Below are 20,000 nucleotides of genomic sequence, written 5' to 3'. Positions count from 1 at the left end.
TAAGAAGGGGGACCGCACAGACTGTAACAACTACAGGGGCATCTCACTCCTCAGTGTGCCGGGAAAGATCCTGGCAAGGATTATTCAAAATCGCCTCGCCAGGCACGCTGAGGAGAGGCTTGCAGAGCCCCAATGTGGTTTCAGGAAAGGGCGGTCCTGCACAGATGCCATATTCTCTCTCTGTCTGCTACAGCAGAGGGGTAGAAAAATCCAAACCGCAAAGACAAAGCTCCCCCGTGCAGCCTTAGCAGATTGTAGGGGCAAGTGCTGTTTGGGAGCAGCACTTGTGAAGGCCGCTACTGTAGCACACGAGGGGGTGGGTGGCCAGCACCACGCCCGGCCGCCTTTGTCTCCCCAGTGGCGATGTCCACTACACACCGCACCAGGTACTCATTTGAGGCTGAGTCGACCTAGGGGAGGCCCAGGACCCGTTCAGATAAAATCGTCACTGGTGGTGTTGGCCGTGAGCGGGAATCGAACCCGGGTCGCTGGGTTTGTAGCGCAGCGTAGCGCTAACCACTACACTACCGCTCCCCACTACACACTCATCCTATGGAACGTCCACACAGACACACACAGACACACAGACACACAGACACACGCACACAGACACACAGACACACACACAAACACACACAAACACACACAAACACACACACACACAGACACACACACACAGACACAGACACACACACAAAGACACACACACACAGATACACACACACAGACTCACACACACAGGCAAACACACACAGACACACACACAGACTCACACACAGACTCACACACACAGACAAACACACACAGACACACACACAGACTCACACACACACAGACACACACACAGACTCACACACACACAGACACACACAGACACACACACACACAGACACACGCACACAGACACACAGACACACACACAAACACACACACACACACACAGACACACACACACAGACACACACACACAGACACACACACAGACACACACACAAAGACACACACACACAGATACACACACACAGACTCACACACACAGGCAAACACACACAGACACACACACAGACTCACACACAGACTCACACACACAGACAAACACACACAGACACACACACAGACTCACACACAGACTCACACACACACAGACACACAGACACACACACACTCACACAGACACACAGACACACATACACAGACACACACAGACACATACACACAGACACACACACACACACAGATACACACACAGACACACACACAGACACACACACACACAAGTACCTCTAACTTCCCACAGACTGACCCCTCCACCCCCCCCCCCCACAGACTGACCCCTCCACCCCCCCCCCCCACAGACTGACCCCCACCCCCCACAGACTGACCCCCCCCCACCCCCCACAGACTGACCCCCCCACCCTCCCCCCACAAACTGACCCCCTCCACCCCCCACCCTCCGTAACCCTCACACGAAGTTGCTCCTGGGACCGCCTCCGCCCATGGACGACTTTGGCGGCGCGTATTTGGGCTTCTTGGGGGGGCACGAGCAGCAGAGGAGGGCGCCCCCAAGCAGCATGAGGGCGCTGGACGCCCACCCCAGGTACAGCGACGCGCCCATGTCCCGCTTGCCCGCCTCGGGCACCAGCGGGTTGTGGAAATCGCGGACGATGGCGTTGGCCGACCAGGACGCCGGCACGATCTCGAGGGCTCCGGCGAGGACGAAGACGGCGCCGGCCGCGATGGAGACCCGCGCCTTGGTCGCCTCGTCCTCCACGCACGTGGTGCACTTGGCGCCCGCGATCGCCACCAGGATGCCAACGCCGGCGAGGACGACGGCGATGACGGTGAGCGCCCGGGCCGCCTGCAGGTCCTGCCCCAGCGCCAGCATCGAGTCGTAGCGCTTGCACTGCATCTGGCCCGTGCTTTGCACCACGCAGTTCATCCAGAGGCCCTCGTACGTCATAATGGAGGTGATGACGCTGCTGCCCAGCAGGGCGGAGACCTTCCACATGGGCAGGGCGCAGCTCACGATGCCGCCGACGGTGCCCAGCAGGCTGAGGGCCAGCCCCACCATCTGGAGGCCGGCGTTCACCATCTTGCTGTGTGAGCTGCCGTGGGGTGGATGGGAGATAGGAGTGGGGTGTTAGCTGGGTGTGAGGGTTGGTGGTGGTGGTGGTGGTAGGGAGAGTTGTCTAGTGACCTGTCGTGGGTGAATAGGAGACCAGGAGTGGAAGGTTAGCTGGGTGTGAGGGTTGGTGGTGGTAGGGAGAGTTGCCAAGTGCCCTGCCGTGGGTGAATAGGAGACCGGTGTGGGATGTTAGCTGGGTGTGAGGGTTGGTGGTGGTGGTAGGGAGAGTTGTCTAGTGACCTGCCGTGGGTGAATAAGAGATAGGAGTGGAAGGTTAGCTGGGTGTGAGGGTTGGTGGTGGTGGTGGTAGGGAGAGTTGTCTAGTGACCTGCCGTGGGTGAATAGGAGATAGGAGTGGGATGTTAGCTGGGTGTGAGGGTTGGTGGTGGTGGTGGTGGTAATGGTAGGGAGAGTTGTCTAGTGACCTGCCGTGGGTGAATAAGAGATAGGAGTGGGGTGTTAGCTGGGTGTGAGGGTTGGTGGTGGTGGTAGGGAGAGTTGTCTTGTGACCTGCCGTGGGTGAATAGGAGACCAGGTGTGAGATGTTAGCTGGGTGTGGTGGTTGGTGGTGGTGGTGGTGGTAGGGAGAGTTGTCTAGTGACCTGTCGTGGGTGAATAGGAGATAGGTGTGGGATGTTAGCTGGGTGTGAGGGTTGGTGGTGGTGGTGGTGGTAGGGAGAGTTGTCTAGTGACCTGTCGTGGGTGAATAAGAGATAGGAGTGGGGTGTTAGCTGGGTGTGAGGGTTGGTGGTGACAGGGAGAGTTGTCTAGTGACCTGTCGTGGGGTGAATAGGAGATAGGAGTGGGATGTTAGCTGGGTGTGAGGGTTGGTGGTGACAGGGAGAGTTGTCTAGTGACCTGTCGTGGGTGAATAGGAGACCAGGAGTGGAAGGTTAGCTGGGTGTGAGGGTTGGTGATGGTAGGGAGAGTTGTCTAGTGACCTGTCGTGGGTGAATAGGAGACCAGGAGTGGAAGGTTAGCTGGGTGTGAGGGTTGGTGGTGGTGGTAGGGAGAGTTGTCTAGTGACCTGTCGTGGGTGAATAGGAGACCAGGAGTGGAAGGTTAGCTGGGTGTGAGGGTTGTGGTGGTGGTGGTAGGGAGAGTTGTCTAGTGACCTGTAGTGGGTGAATAGGAGATAGGAGTGGGGTGTTAGCTGGGTGTGAGGGTTGGTGGTGACAGGGAGAGTTGTCTAGTGACCTGTCGTGGGTGAATAGGAGACCAGGAGTGGAAGGTTAGCTGGGTGTGAGGGTTGTGGTGGTGGTGACAGGGAGAGTTGTCTAGTGACCTGTCGTGGGTGAATAGGAGACCGGTGTGGGATGTTAGCTGGGTGTGAGGGTTGGTGATGGTAGGGAGAGTTGTCTAGTGACCTGTCGTGGGTGAATAGGAGACAGGTGTGGGATGTTAGCTGGATGTGAGGGTTGGTGGTGGTAGGGAGAGTTGTCTAGTGCCCTGCCGTGGGTGAATAGGAGACAGGTGTGGGATGTTAGCTGGGTGTGAGGGTTGATGGTGGTGGTGGTGGTGGTAGGGAGAGTTGTCTTGTGACCTGCCGTGGGTGAATAGGAGATAGGTGTGGGATGTTAGCTGGGTGTGAGGGTTGGTGGTGACAGGGAGAGTTGTCTAGTGACCTGTCGTGGGTGAATAGGAGATAGGTGTGGGGTGTTAGCTGGGTGTGAGGGTTGGTGGTGACAGGGAGAGTTGTCTAGTGACCTGTCGTGGGTGAATAGGAGACAGGTGTGGGATGTTAGCTGGGTGTGAGGGTTGGTGGTGGTGGTGGTAAGGAGAGTTGTCTAGTGACCTGCCGTGAGTGAATAGGAGATAGGAGTGGGATGTTAGCTGGGTGTGAGGGTTGGTGGTGGTGGTGGTAGGGAGAGTTGTCTAGTGACCTGCAGTGAGTGAATAGGAGACCGGTGTGGGATGTTAGCTGGGTGTGAGGGTTGGTGGTGGTGGTGGTGGTAGGGAGAGTTGTCTAGTGACCTGTCGTGGGTGAATAGGAGACCAGGAGTGGAAGGTTAGCTGGGTGTGAGGGTTGGTGGTGGTGGTGGTGGGGAGAGTTGTCTAGTGACCTGCTGTGAGTGAATAGGAGACCGGGTGTGGGATGTTAGCTGGGTGTGAGGGTTGGTGGTGGTGGTGACAGGGAGAGTTGTCCAGTGACCTGTCGTGGGTGAATAGGAGACCAGGAGTGGAAGGTTAGCTGGGTGTGAGGGTTGGTGGTGGTAGGGAGAGTTGTCTAGTGACCTGTCGTGGGTGAATAGGAGATAGGAGTGGGATGTTAGCTGGGTGTGAGGGTTGGTGGTGGTGGTGGTAGGGAGAGTTGTCTAGTGACCTGCCGTGGGTGAATAGGAGATAGGTGTGGGATGTTAGCTGGGTGTGAGGGTTAGTGGTGGTGGTGATGGTAGGGAGAGTTGTCTAGTGACCTGTAGTAGGTGAATAGGAGACAGGTGTGGGATGTTAGCTGGGTGTGAGGGTTGGTGATGGTGGTGGTGGTAGGGAGAGTTGTCTAGTGACCTGTCGTGGGTGAATAGGAGATAGGAGTGGGATGTTAGCTGGGTGTGAGGGTTGGTGGTGGTGGTAGGGAGAGTTGTCTTGTGACCTGTCGTGGGTGAATAGGAGACCGGGTGTGGGATGTTAGCTGGGTGTGAGGGTTGGTGGTGACAGGGAGAGTTGTCTAGTGACCTGTCGTGGGTGAATAGGAGATAGGAGTGGGGTGTTAGCTGGGTGTGAGGGTTGGTGGTGGTGGTGGTGATGGTAGGGAGAGTTGTCTAGTGACCTGCCGTGGGTGAATAGGAGACCGGGCGTGGGATGTTAGCTGGGTGTGAGGGTTGGTGGTGGTGGTGGTAGGGAGAGTTGCCTAGTGACCTGTCGTGGGTGAATAAGAGATAGGAGTGGGATGTTAGCTGGGTGTGAGGGTTGGTGGTGACAGGGAGAGTTGTCTTGTGACCTGTCGTGGGTGAATAGGAGACCGGGCGTGGGATGTTAGCTGGGTGTGAGGGTTGGCGGTGGTGGTGGTGGTGGTGACAGGGAGAGTTGTCTAGTGACCTGCCGTGAGTGAATAGGAGACAGGTGTGGGATGTTAGCTGGGTGTGAGGGTTGGTGGTGGTGGTGGTAGGGAGAGTTGTCTTGTGACCTGTCGTGGGTGAATAGGAGATAGGAGTGGGATGTTAGTTGGGTGTGAGGGTTGGTGGTGCTGGTGATGGTAGGGAGAGTTGTCTAGTGACCTGCCGTGGGTGAATAGGAGATAGGTGTGGGGTGTTAGCTGGGTGTGAGGGTTGGTGGTGGTGGTAGGGAGAGTTGTCTAGTGACCTGTCGTGGGTGAATAGGAGACCAGGAGTGGAAGGTTAGCTGGGTGTGAGGGTTGGTGGTGGTGGTAGGGAGAGTTGTCTAGTGACCTGTCGTGAGTGAATAGGAGATAGGTGTGGGATGTTAGCTGGGTGTGAGGGTTGGTGGTGGTGGTGGTAGGGAGAGTTGTCTAGTGACCTGTCGTGGGTGAATAGGAGACAGGTGTGGAATGTTAGCTGGGTGTGAGGGTTGGTGGTGGTGGTGATGGTAGGGAGAGTTGTCTAGTGACCTGCCGTGGGTGAATAGGAGACCGGTGTGGGATGTTAGCTGGGTGTGAGGGTTGGTGGTGGTGGTGGTGGTAGGGAGAGTTGTCTAGTGACCTGTCGTGGGTGAATAGGAGATAGGAGTGGGATGTTAGCTGGGTGTGAGGGTTGGTGGTGGTGGTGGTAGGGAGAGTTGTCTAGTGACCTGTCGTGAGTGAATAGGAGCTGGGTGTGGGATGTTAGCTGGGTGTGAGGGTTGGTGGTGGTGGTGATGGTAGGGAGAGTTGTCTAGTGACCTGTCGTGGGTGAATAGGAGATAGGTGTGGGATGTTAGCTGGGTGTGAGGGTTGGTGGTGACAGGGAGAGTTGTCGAGTGACCTGCCGTGGGTGAATAAGAGATAGGAGTGGGATGTTAGCTGGGTGTGAGGGTTGGTGGTGGTGGTGGTGGTGGTAGGGAGAGTTGCCTAGTGACCTGCCGTGGGTGAATAGGAGATAGGTGTGGGATGTTAGCTGGGTGTGAGGGTTGGTGGTGACAGGGAGAGTTGTCTAGTGACCTGTCGTGGGTGAATAGGAGATAGGTGTGGGGTGTTAGCTGGGTGTGAGGGTTGGTGGTGGTGGTGGTGACAGGGAGAGTTGTCTAGTGACCTGCCGTGGGTGAATAGGAGACCGGTGTGGGATGTTAGCTGGGTGTGAGGGTTGGTGGTGACAGGGAGAGTTGTCTAGTGACCTGCCGTGGGTGAATAAGAGATAGGAGTGGGATGTTAGCTGGGTGTGAGGGTTGGTGGTGACAGGGAGAGTTGTCGAGTGACCTGCCGTGGGTGAATAAGAGATAGGAGTGGGATGTTAGCTGGGTGTGAGGGTTGGTGGTGGTGGTAGGGAGAGTTGTCTAGTGACCTGTCGTGGGTGAATAGGAGACCAGGAGTGGGATGTTAGCTGGGTGTGAGGGTTGGTGGTGGTGGTGGTGGTAGGGAGAGTTGTCTAGTGACCTGCCGTGGGTGAATAGGAGACAGGTGTGGGATGTTAGCTGGGTGTGAGGGTTGGTGGTGGTGGTGGTGACAGGGAGAGTTGTCTAGTGACCTGTCGTGAGTGAATAGGAGACCAGGAGTGGAAGGTTAGCTGGGTGTGAGGGTTGGTGGTGGTGGTGGTAAGGAGAGTTGTCTAGTGACCTGCCGTGGGTGAATAAGAGACCGGTGTGGGATGTTAGCTGGGTGTGAGGGTTGGTGGTGGTGGTGATGGTAGGGAGAGTTGTCTGGTGACCTGTCGTGGGTGAATAGGAGACAGGTGTGGGATGTTAGCTGGGTGTGAGGGTTGGTGGTGGTGGTGGTAGGGAGAGTTGTCTTGTGACCTGTCGTGGGTGAATAGGAGACCAGGAGTGGAAGGTTAGCTGGGTGTGAGGGTTGGTGGTGGTGGTGGTAGGGAGAGTTGTCTAGTGACCTGTCGTGGGTGAATAGGAGACCAGGAGTGGAAGGTTAGCTGGGTGTGAGGGTTGGTGGTGGTGGTGATGGTAGGGAGAGTTGTCTAGTGACCTGCCGTGGGTGAATAGGAGACAGGTGTGGGATGTTAGCTGGGTGTGAGGGTTGGTGGTGGTGGTGGTAGGGAGAGTTGTCTTGTGACCTGTCGTGGGTGAATAGGAGACCAGGAGTGGAAGGTTAGCTGGGTGTGAGGGTTGGTGGTGGTGGTGGTAGGGAGAGTTGTCTAGTGACCTGTCGTGGGTGAATAGGAGACCAGGAGTGGAAGGTTAGCTGGGTGTGAGGGTTGGTGGTGGTGGTGATGGTAGGGAGAGTTGTCTAGTGACCTGCCGTGGGTGAATAGGAGACCGGTGTGGGATGTTAGCTGGGTGTGAGGGTTGATGGTGGTGGTGATGGTAGGGAGAGTTGTCTAGTGACCTGTCGTGGGTGAATAGGAGATAGGTGTGGGATGTTAGCTGGGTGTGAGGGTTGGTGGTGACAGGGAGAGTTGTCTAGTGACCTGTCGTGGGTGAATAGGAGACAGGCGTGTTGTTGTTGTTGTGGTGGTTAGATCGTGTAAATGTCAGAAGTTTAATAAAGAATTAAAGCTTTCGTGACTGAATAAATTACACATTGTTTTTTTCGGTAAAGTCACATATGTAGAAATACAATAAAATTATATTTATGTCAGAAGTGTGTCGTCAGAATCAGAATATTGACACTGCAGGAGGAGGAATCCGGTGAGCTATGAAGCTCTTTATCACAGAGTCGGGGCACGGGGTAGGAACGTTACAAAATCCAACACGGGACGCAAACACAACAGTGGTGCACACTACGAGAACGGTGAAGAGATCACTGACACACACACACACAGATACGACTACACTCACTCATCCTGCATCCCACACACACCCGTAGAGACACACAGAGATCCAGAGACACACAGAGACTCGGAGACACATCCATAGAGACACAGAGACTCACCCATAGAGACCCAGAGACACACCCATAGAGACCCAGAGACACACAGAGACACACAGAGACACCCACAGAGACACACAGAGACACACAGAGACACACAGAGACACCCACAGAGACCCACAGAGACACACAGAGACACACAGAGACACACAGAGACACCCACAGAGACCCACAGAGACCCACAGAGACACACAGAGACCCATAGAGACACACAGAAACACACAGAGACACACAGATACTCACAGAGACACCCACAGAGACCCACAGAGACACCCACAGAGACCCACAGAGACACCCACAGAGACCCACAGAGACACACAGAGACACCCACAGAGACTCACAGAGACACCCATAGAGACTCACAGAGACACAGAGACACCCACAGAGACACCCACAGAGACACACAGAGACACCCACAGAGACTCACAGAGACACCCACAGAGACACACAGAGACACTCACAGAGACACCCACAGAGACCCACAGAGACATCCACAGAGACACACAGAGACACACAGAGACACACAGAGACTCACAGAGACACCCACAGAGACTCACAGAGACACACAGAGACTCACAGAGACACCCACAGAGACACCCACAGAGACACCCATAGAGACCCACAGAGACTCACAGAAACACACATAGAGACCCACAGAGACACCCACAGAGACCCACAGAGACCCACAGAGACACTCACAGAGACCCACAGAGACACCCATAGAGACACCCACAGAGACACCCACAGAGACCCACAGAGACCCACAGAGACACCCACAGAGACCCACAGAGACCCACAGAGACACCCACAGAGACCCACAGAGACCCACAGAGATACCCACATAGACACCCACAGAGACACCCATAGAGACACCCACAGAGACTCACAGAGACACCCACAGAGACTTACAGAGACACCCATAGAGACACCCACAGAGACCCACAGAGACACAGAGACATCCACAGAGACCCAGAGAGACCCACAGAGACACCCACAGAGACACCCACAGAGACTCACAGAGACACCCACAGAGACATCCACAGAGACACCCACAGAGACCCACAAAGACACCCATAGGGACACCCACAGAGACCCACAGAGACACTCACAGAGACACCCACAGAGACCCACAGAGACATCCACAGAGACCCAGAGAGACCCACAGAGACACCCACAGAGACACTCACAGAGACACCCATAGAGACACCCACAGAGACTCACAGAGACACCCACAGAGACTCACAGAGCCACCCATAGAGACACCCATAGCGACACCCACAGAGAAACCCATCGAGACACCCACAGAGACTCACAGAGACACCCGCAGAGACACCCACAGAGACTCACAGAGACACCCACAGAGACATCCACAGAGACACCCACAAAGACACCCATAGGGACACCCACAGAGACCCACAGAGACACTCACAGAGACACCCACAGAGACCCACAGAGACATCCACAGAGACACCCACAGAGACCCACAGAGACCCACAGAGACATCCACAGAGACCCAGAGAGACCCACAGAGACACCCACAGAGACACCCATAGAGACACCCACAGAGACTCACAGAGACACCCACAGAGACACCCACAGAGACTCACAGAGACACCCACAGAGACCCACAGAGACATCCACAGAGACCCACAGAGACACCCACAGAGACACCCATAGAGACACCCACAGAGACTCACAGAGACACCCACAGAGACTCACAGAGACACCCACAGAGACACCCACAGAGACACCCATAGAGACCCACAGAAACTCATAGAGACACACATAGAGACCCACAGAGACACCCACAGAGACCTACAGAGACATCCACAGAGACCCAGAGAGACCCACAGAGACACCCACAGAGACACCCACAGAGACACCCATAGAGACACCCACAGAGACTCACAGAGACACCCACAGAGACTCACAGAGACACCCACAGAGACACCCATAGCGACACCCACAGAGACCCACAGAGACACCCATAGAGACACCCACAGAGACCCACAGAGACACTCACAGAGACACCCATAGCGACACCCACAGAGACCCACAGAGACATCCACAGAGACCCAGAGAGACCCACAGAGACACCCACAGAGACACCCACAGAGACACCCACAGAGACTCACAGAGCCGCCCATAGAGACACCCATAGCGACACCCACAGAGACTCACAGAGACACCCACAGAGACACCCATAGAGACTCACAGAGACACCCACAGAGACACCCACAGAGACACCCACAGAGACTCACAGAGACACCCATAGAGACACCCATAGCGACACCCACAGAGACCCAGACCCATGCTACTAGGTGTTAACTGATTGTTCGACGGCGACCTGGCTAGCCACGACTAATCCGAGTGAGTTCGACGCTCAGCCGTGTGGCTCAAAACGGAGATTCGGTGGCTCAGACAGCAGACTCGCTAGATGTTGACTACCTCGCCTGGTCTACAGGAGGTCGTGGGTTAGATCCTGACACCACAGTGGCTAGGAGATGTTGACTACCTCGCCTGGTCTACAGGAGGTCGTGGGTTACATCCTGACACCACAGTGACTAGGAGATGTTGACTACCTCGCCTGGTCTACAGGAGGTCGTGGGTTAGATCCTGACTCTGACACCACAGTGGCTAGGAGATGTTGACTACCTCGCCTGGTCTACAGGAGGTCGTGGGTTACATCCTGACACCACAGTGGCTAGGAGAGACACACAGAGACACATAGAGACACAGAGAGAAACACAGAGACACATAGAGACACATACACACAGAGAGACACATAGAGACACATGGAGACACAGAGAGAAGCACAGAGAAACAGAGACACACAAAGACACACAGAGACACACAGAGACACAAAGAGACACACAGAAACACAGAGAGACACACAGAGACACAGAGAGACACAGAGAGACACACAGAGACACATAGAGACACATACACACAGAGAGACACATAGAGACACATGGAGACACAGAGAGAAGCACAGAGAAACAGAGACACACAGAGACACACAGAGACACACAGAGACACAAAGAGACACACAGAGACACACAGAGACACACAGAGACACAAATAGACACACAGAGACACATAGAGACACATAGAGATACACAGAGACACATAGATACACACAGAGACACATAGAGACACACAGAGACACATAGAGACACACAGAGACACACAGAGATACACAGAGACACGTAGAGACACACAGAGACACACAGAGATACATAGAGACACACAGATACACATAGAGACACACAGGGATACACAGAGACACATAGAGACACAGAAACACATAGAGACACACAGAGACACATAGAGACACACAGAGACACATAGAGACACACAGAGACACATAGATACACATAGAGACAAATAGAGACGCACAGAGACACATAGAGACACATAGAGACACACAGAGACACAGAGATACATAGAGACACACAGATACACACAGAAACACACAGGGATACACAGAGACACATAGAGATACAGAGACACACAGAGACACACAGAGACACATAGAGACACACAGAGACACATAGAGACACATAGAGATACACAGAGACACATAGATACACACAGAGACACATAGAGACACACAGAGACACATAGAGACACACAGAGACACACAGAGATACACAGAGACACGTAGAGACACACAGAGACACACAGAGATACATAGAGACACACAGATACACATAGAGACACACAGGGATATACAGAGACACATAGAGACACAGAGACACATAGAGACACACAGAGACACATAGAGACACACAGAGACACATAGAGACGCACAGAGATACATAGAGACACATAGAGACACACAGAGACACAGAGATACATAGAGACACACAGATACACACAGAAACACACAGGGATACACAGAGACACATAGAGATACAGAGACACACAGAGACACACAGAGACACATAGAGACACACAGAGACACATAGAGACACAAACATGACTCAGTACTTGGTGGAAAAACCCTTGTTGGCAATCACAGAGGTCAGACGTTTCTTATAGTTGGCCACCAGGTTTGCACACATCTCAGGAAGGATTTTGTCCCACTCCTCTTTGCAGATCCACGACCCATTTTCAATGTCCTGGCTGAGGGAAGGAGGTTGTTCTCACCCAAGATTTGACGGTACATGGCCCCGTCCATCGTCCCTTTGATGCGGTGAAGTTGTCCTGTCCCTTTAGCAGAAAAACACCCCCCAAAGCATAATGTTTCCACCTCCATGTTTGACGGTGGGGATGGTGTTCTTGGGGTCATAGGCAGCATTCCTCCTCCTCCAAACACGGCGAGTTGAGTTGATGCCAAAGAGCTCCATTTTGGTCTCATCTGACCACAACACTTTCACCCAGTTGTCCTCTGAATCATTCAGATGTTCATTGGCAAACTTCAGACGGGCATGTATATGTGCTTTCTTGAGCAGGGGGACCTTGCGGGCGCTGCAGGATTTCAGTCCTTCACGGCATAGTGTGTTACCAATTGTTTTCTTGGTGACTATGGTCCCAGCTGCCTTGAGATCATTAACAAGATCCTCCCGTGTAGTTCTGGGCTGATTCCTCACCGTTTTCAAGATCATTGCAACTCCACGAGGTGAGATCTTGCATGGAGCCCCAGGCCGAGGGAGATTGACAATTCTTTTGTGTTTCTTCCATTTGCGAATAATCGCACTAACTGTTGTCACCTTCTCACCAAGCTGCTTGGCAATGGTCTTGTAGCCCATTCCAGCCTTGTGTAGGTCTACAATCTTGTTCCTGACATCCTTGGAGGGCTCTTTGGTCTTGGCCATGGTGGAGAGTTTGGAATCTGATTGATTGCTTCTGTGGACAGGTGTCTTTTATACAGGTAACATGCTGAGATTAGGAGCACTCCCTTTAAGAGTGTGCTCCTAATCTCAGCTCATTACCTGAATAAAAGACACCTGGGAGCCAGAAATCTTTCTGATTGAGAGGGGGTCAAATACTTATTTTTTTCTTTCCCTCATTTAAATGCAAATCAATTTATAGCATTTTTGACATACGTTTTTCTGGATTTTGTTGTTGTTATTCTGTATCTCACTGTTCAAATAAACCTACCATTAAAATTATAGACTGATCATTTCTTTGTCAGTGGGCAAACGTACAAAATCAGCAGGAGATCAAACACGTGTTTCCCTCACTGTAGACTCATAGAGACCCACAGCGATCCAGAGACCAACAGAGACCCATAGAGACCCACATAGCCTCATAGAGACCCACAGAGACCCATAGAGACCCACATAGATCCAGAGACCCACAGAGACCCATAGAGACTCACATAGCCTCATAGAGACCCACAGAGACCCACAGAGACCCACATAGATCCAGAGACCCACAGAGACCCATAGAGACTCACATAGCCTCATAGAGACCCACAGATACCCATAGAGACCCACATAGATCCAGAGACCCACAGAGACCCATAGAGACTCACATAGCCTCATAGAGACCCACAGATACCCATAGAGACCCACATAGATCCAGAGACCCACAGAGACCCACAGAGACTCACATAGCCTCATAGAGACCAATAGAGACCCATAGAGACCCACATAGACTCATAGAGACCCACAAAGACCCATAGAGACCCACATAGATCCAGAGACCCACAGAGACCCATAGAGACTCACATAGACTCATAGAGACCCACAGATACCCATAGAGACCCACAGCGATCCAGAGACCAACAGAGACACATAGAGACCCACATAGATCCAGAGACCAATAGAGACCCATAGAGACTCACATAGCCTCATAGAGACCCACAGATACCCATAGAGACCCACATAGATCCAGAGACCCACAGAGACCCACAGAGACTCACATAGCCTCATAGAGACCAATAGAGACCCATAGAGACTCACATAGCCTCATAGAGACCCACAGATACCCATAGAGACCCACATAGATCCAGAGACCCACAGAGACCCATAGAGACTCACATAGCCTCATAGAGACCCACAGAGACCCATAGAGACTCACATAGCCTCATAGAGACCCACAGATACCCATAGAGACCCACATAGATCCAGAGACCCACAGAGACACATAGAGACCCACAGAGACCCACAGAGATCCACAGAGACTCACAGAGACCCATAGAGACCCACAGAGACCCACAGATACCCATAGAGACCCACATAGATCCAGAGACCCACAGAGACTCACAGAGACCCATAGAGACCCACATAGATCCAGAGACCCATAGAGACCCACAGAGACCCACAGAGACCCACAGAGATCCAGAGACCCACAGAGACACATAGAGACTCACATAGCCTCATAGAGACCCACATAGACCCATAGAGACCCACATAGATCCAGAGACCCACAGAGACCCATAGAGACTCACATAGCCTCATAGAGACCCACAGAGACACATAGAGACCCACAGCGATCCAGAGACCAACAGAGACACATAGAGACCCACATAGACTCATAGAGACCCACAGAGACCCATAGAGACCCACATAGATCCAGAGACCGATAGAGACTCACATAGCCTCATAGAGACCCACAGAGACCCATAGAGACCCACAGAGACCCACAGAGACCCACAGAGACCAAGATAGAACCATAGACAGAGACAGAGAGAGAGAGACAGAGAGAGAGACAGAGACAGAGAGAGACAGAGAGAGAGACAGAGACAGAGAGAGACGCAGACTCTACATCGACAGCAGCAGCTGGCATCGTCAGGGTCGGGATCGAACACACGACCTCCTGTAGACCAGGCGGACCCTGACACCACAGTGGCTAGGAGATGTTGACTACCTCGCCAGGTCTACAGGAGGTCGTGGGTTAGATCCTGACACCACAGTGGCTAGGAGATGTTGACTACCTCGCCTGGTATACAGGAGGTCGTGGGTTAGATCCTGACCCTGACACCACAGTGGCTAGGAGATGTTGACTACCTCGCCTGGTCTACAGGAGGTCGTGGGTTCCATCCCGGACCCTGACTCCATAGACTCATAAAGAGACCCAAAGACTCACAGAGAACCATTCATCAAATTCTTACCTTAGTTTGAGAGTTGAATCGACAGCTTTGTCCTGTCTCTCTGCGTGTCTCTGTCTGTGTCTCTGTCTGTGTCTCCGCGTGTCTCTGTGTGTCTCTGTCTGTGTCTCAGCGTGTCTCAGCGTGTCTCTTCCAGTGACAGGCCGGGATCAGAGTCCACCTGTTATATCGAGTTGCTCTGTAGGCGTCACGACCCACCCACTCATTCACCCACTCACTCACTCATCCACTCACTCACCCACCCACTCACTCACCCACCCACCCACTCACTCCCTAAACTACCCTCTCACCTACTCACCCACCTACTCACCCACCTACTCACTCACCCACTCACTCACCCACCCACTCACCCACCCACTCACCCACCCACTCACTCACTCACTCACCCACCCACTCACTCACTCCCTAAACTATCCACTCACCTACTCACCCACCTACTCACCCACCCACTCACTCACCCACCCACTCACCCACCCACCCACTCACCCACCCACTCACTCACCCACCCACCCACTCACTCACTCACCCACCCATTCACCCACTCACCAACTCACTCACCCACTCACTCACTCACCCACCCATTCACCCACTCACCCACCCACTCACTCACCCACCCACTCACTCACCCACTAACTCACCCACCGACTCACTCACTCACTCAACTACCCTCCCAAAGGTGGGTGAGCTGATGAGTGAGTGAGTGGGTGAGTGAATGGATTAGTGAATGGGTAAGTGAGTGAGTAAGTGAGTTGGTGAGTTATTGATGAGTGAGTGCGTGAGTGAATGGGTGAGTGAGTTGGTGAGTAAATGGGTGAGTGAGTTGGTGAGTGGGTGAGTTAACTCGTGAGTCAGTTGGTGAGTGAATGGGTGAGTTAGTTGGTGAGTGGGTGAGTGAATTGGTGAATGAGGTGGTAAGTGAGTTGGCAAGTGGGCGAGTGAGTGGGTGAGTGGTTGAGTGAGATGGTCCGTGAGTGGGTGAGTGAATTGGTAAGTGAGTGGGTGAGTGAGTTGGTGATTGAGTGGGTGGGTGAGTGAATTGGTGAGTGGGTGAGTGAGTTGGTAAGTGAGTGGGTGGGTGGGTGAGTTGGTGAGTGAGTGGGTTAGTGGGTAAGTGAGTTGGTGAGTTGGTGGGTGAGTGACTTGGTGAGTGAGTGGGTGGGTGAGTGAGTTGGTCAGTGAGTGACTTGGTGAGTGAGTGGGTGGGTGAGTGAATTGGTGAGTGAGTGGGTAAGTGAGATGGTGAGTGAGTGGGTGGATGAGTGAGTTGGTGAGTGAATGGGTAATTCAGTTGGTGAGTGGGTGGGTCATTGAATTGGTGAGTGTGTGGGTGAGTGAGTTGGTGAGTGAGATGGTCCATGAGTGGTTGAGTGAATTGGTGAGTGAGTAGGTGAGTGGGTGAGTGAGTGGGTGAGTGAGAGGGTGAGTGGGTGGGTGAGTGCGTGAGTGAGTTGGTGAGTGGGTAAGTGAGTGGGTGAGTGAGTTGGTGAGTGGGTGGGTGATTGAGTTGGTGAGTGAGAGGGTGAGTGGGTGGGTGAGTGCGTGAGTGAGTTGGTGAGTGGGTAAGTGAGATGGAGAGTGAGTGGGTGAGTGAGTTGGTGAGTGGGTGGGTGATTGAGTTGGTGAGTGAGAGGGTGCGTGGGTGAGTGAGTTGGTGAGTGAGATGGTCCGTGAGTGGGTGAGTGAAATGGTGAGTGGGTGAGTGAGTTGGTGATTGAGTGGGTGGGTGAGTGAATTGGTGAGTGGGTGAGTGAGTTGGTAAGTGAGTGGGTGGGTGAGTGAGTTGGTAAGTGAGTGGGTGGGTGAGTGAGTTGGTGAGTGAGTGGGTAAGTGGATAAGTGAGTTGGTGAGTTGGTGGGTGAGTGACTTGGTGAGTGAGTGGGTGGGTGAGTGAATTGGTGAGTGAGTGGGTAAGTGAGATTGTGAGTGAGTGGGTGGGTGAGTGAGTTGGTGAGTGAATGGGTAATTCAGTTGGTGAGTGGGTGGGTCATTGAATTGGTGAGTGTGTGGGTGAGTGAGTTGGTGAGTGAGATGGTCCCTGAGTGGTTGAGTGAATTGGTGAGTGAGTGGGTGAGTGGGTTAGTGAGTGGGTGAGTGAGAGGGTGAGTGGGTGGGTGAGTGCGTGAGTGAGTTGGTGAGTGGGTAAGTGAGTGGGTGAGTGAGTTGGTGAGTGGGTGGGTGATTGAGTTCGTGAGTGAGAGGGTGAGTGGGTGGGTGAGTGCGTGAGTGAGTTGGTGAGTGGGTAAGTGAGATGGAGAGTGAGTGGGTGAGTGAGTTGGTGAGTGGGTGGGTGATTGAGTTGGTGAGTGAGAGGGTGCGTGGGTGAGTGAGTTGGTGAGTGAGATGGTCCATGAGTGGTTGAGTGAATTGGTGAGTGAGTGGGTGAGTGAATGGGTGAGTGAGAGGGTGAGTGGGTGGGTGAGTGGGTGAGTGAGGTGGTGAGTGTGTGTGTAAGACGGTGAGATTGTGTTGTTATTTGAGGCCGAGCCGACCTAGTGGTGGACCGAACCGAAACCCACAATCTCCCGCCCAAGTATTTACGATCCGTGAATCAGCCGTCCGGGGATTCCCCCAGGTCCGCTCAGCCCTAAATCAGCTGATAAACTTGAACTGCCATGAGCTCACAATGTCATCATCACCATCAACAACAACATCGTCATCAGCAGGGGTCTGTGAGATCTCGAGATACAGTCACCCACTCACCCACTCACTCACTCACCCACTCACTCACTCACTCACCCACTCACTCACCCACTCACTCACCCACTCACCCACTCACTCACCCACTCACTCACCCACTCACTCACTCACCCACTCACCCACTCACTCACTCACCCACCCACTCACTCACCCACTCACTCACCCACTCACTCACTCACTCACCCACTCACTCACCCACTCACCCACTCACTCACTCAAACTCACTCACCCACTTATCCACTCACTCACTCACCCACTCACCCACTCACTCACCCACTTACCCACTCACTCACTCACCCGCTCAATCACCAACTTACTCACTGACCCACTCAGCTCCACGTCCTCCTGTACCACATCACTCCATCTCTTCTCTAGCCCGTGCCGCGCCCATTTAGCCCCCTCGATTCGGCCGAACAAAAGCTGTTTGGGCATGCGGTGGCTGGGCATGCGGGCTACATGACCCAGCCATCGCAGCCTTGCCTGCCGGAGGAGCTCACCGATGGGACCTTGCCCAGATCTTTCAAGGATTTGTGAGCTCCTCACACAATCCAGGCTGTTCTTCTTTGGTTCTTTCGGTAAAGTCACGTAGAATGAGAAGAAAATAATAAAATAACATGATAAAATTCTCACGACGTTTCGGCCACAACGCAAGCGGCCGTCTTCAGGTGAAAGGTACAGACCTGTCGGGACGACAGCTCTGAAGACGGCCGCTTGCGTTGTGGCCGAAACGTCGTGAAAATTTTATCGTGTTATTTTATTATTTTATTCTCATTCTACGTGACTTTACCGAAAGAACCAAAGAAGATGAATCCTTGCAGTCACGAAAGCTTTAAATCGAAATTCAATCCAGCCTGGATAAACCCAGGATAGATCGTAGGCAGGCCAGCCTAAATGTTTCTAACCGGCGAAGATGTTCCATTAGGGGGGTCCACGTTTCGCAAGCATAGAGAAGGGAGGGAATGACCGTGGCCGAGAAGACCTGAAGCTTAGTGCGGAGCGACAGACCAGGTAGCTTCCACACAGCATTACGCAACCGATGAAAAGATATTGCCGCTCGACTGATTCGGAGTGAGACCTCTGCTGTTAAACTGGAGCCAGTCATAAGCACACTGCCCAGGTATGGGAAACTGTCCACTCTCTCCACAACTGCCCCATCACCGATTGGGAGTTGTTGGGGTGGAGTGTCCGATGCTATAAAATACCCAGGCAGGTGCTTAGTTTTGGTGGGGCTGATGGTAAGGCCCCACCTCTTAGTGGCACGCTCCAGTCTCAGCAGCAGCGTTTCCAACTCCTCCTCTGACTGAGCAGCTATTACCAAATCATCAGCATGCATAACGCGGTTGACCAATAGGGAGCCATCCCTTGACCGCACCCGGGCATCGATCAGCCTCCCATTGTATCTGTACCAAATGGAAATTCCCCCGGTACAGCTACTGAAGGCTTCACGAACTACGTGGTCGAAATAGATGTTAAATAATGTGGGAGCCAGAGGACATCCCTGTCGCACCCCAAGGTGTACAGGGAATGGCTCCGTCTCCCGGCCACATAGTTTTACCCGGGCCCGCTCACCATCATGAAGGTCCTTAATGATCGTGAGCAGAGGGTCAGGGACTCCAAAAGCATGAAGAACAACCCAGAGCCCAGGCCTACTGATGGTATCATAGGCCTTGACCAGGTCAATAAAGCAGAGATGTAGGTCTTGTTGGAATTCCCTACACCTCTGCTGTAGCAGACGGACGTAAATAATGGCATCTGTGCAGGACCGCCCTTTCCTGAAACCGCATTGGGGCTCCGCAAGCCTCTCCTCAGCGTGCCTGGCAAGGCGATGCTGAATAATCCTTGCCAGGACCTTTCCCGGCACACTGAGGAGTGAGATGCCCCTGTAATTGTTACAGTCTGTGCGGTCCCCCTTCTTAAAGAGGGGGACCACCAGGGCATCCTTCCAATCCTGCGGAACCCGTCCAGTGGTCCAGACTGTTGTTATGATGTCATATAGGGCAGTCTGTGCACAAACGCCACCCTCACTCAGCATTTTGCTTGGGAGATCATCTCTGCCCGGTGCCTTTCCTGGTCCCAGACTCTGAATCGCCTTCAGTACTTCCTCAGCAGATGGCACCTCAGCCAGCCACTCACAGGGGGTGACTTCTTCT

General features: G+C 53.3%; 2 protein-coding genes across 2 annotated transcripts in view; both read right to left on the bottom strand.

Moving 5' to 3' along the window:
* The window catches only part of LOC116958111 (uncharacterized), a 348,130-nt gene that overhangs the window by 62,035 nt on the left and 266,095 nt on the right, over positions 1-20,000 (bottom strand). The window lies entirely within an intron of this gene.
* Positions 1,438-15,342, bottom strand: LOC142923262 (claudin-4-like). Its single transcript, XM_076064290.1, has 2 exons — positions 15,157-15,342; positions 1,438-2,105 (listed from the first exon to the last, which is right to left on the bottom strand). The coding sequence occupies exon 2, from the start codon at positions 2,090-2,092 to the stop codon at positions 1,463-1,465; it is 630 nt and encodes a 209-aa protein (XP_075920405.1). The 5' UTR covers positions 2,093-2,105; positions 15,157-15,342; the 3' UTR covers positions 1,438-1,462.

Source organism: Petromyzon marinus, unplaced genomic scaffold, assembly GCF_048934315.1.
Source record: "Petromyzon marinus isolate PM22_M1 ecotype Great Lakes invasive population unplaced genomic scaffold, UKy_Petmar_22M1.pri1.0 PM_Scaffold_37, whole genome shotgun sequence".
NCBI classification, from domain to species: Eukaryota; Metazoa; Chordata; class Hyperoartia; order Petromyzontiformes; family Petromyzontidae; genus Petromyzon; species Petromyzon marinus.
Note: the sequence above shows the minus strand (reverse complement) of the source record. Positions and strands in the feature narration are given on the sequence as shown.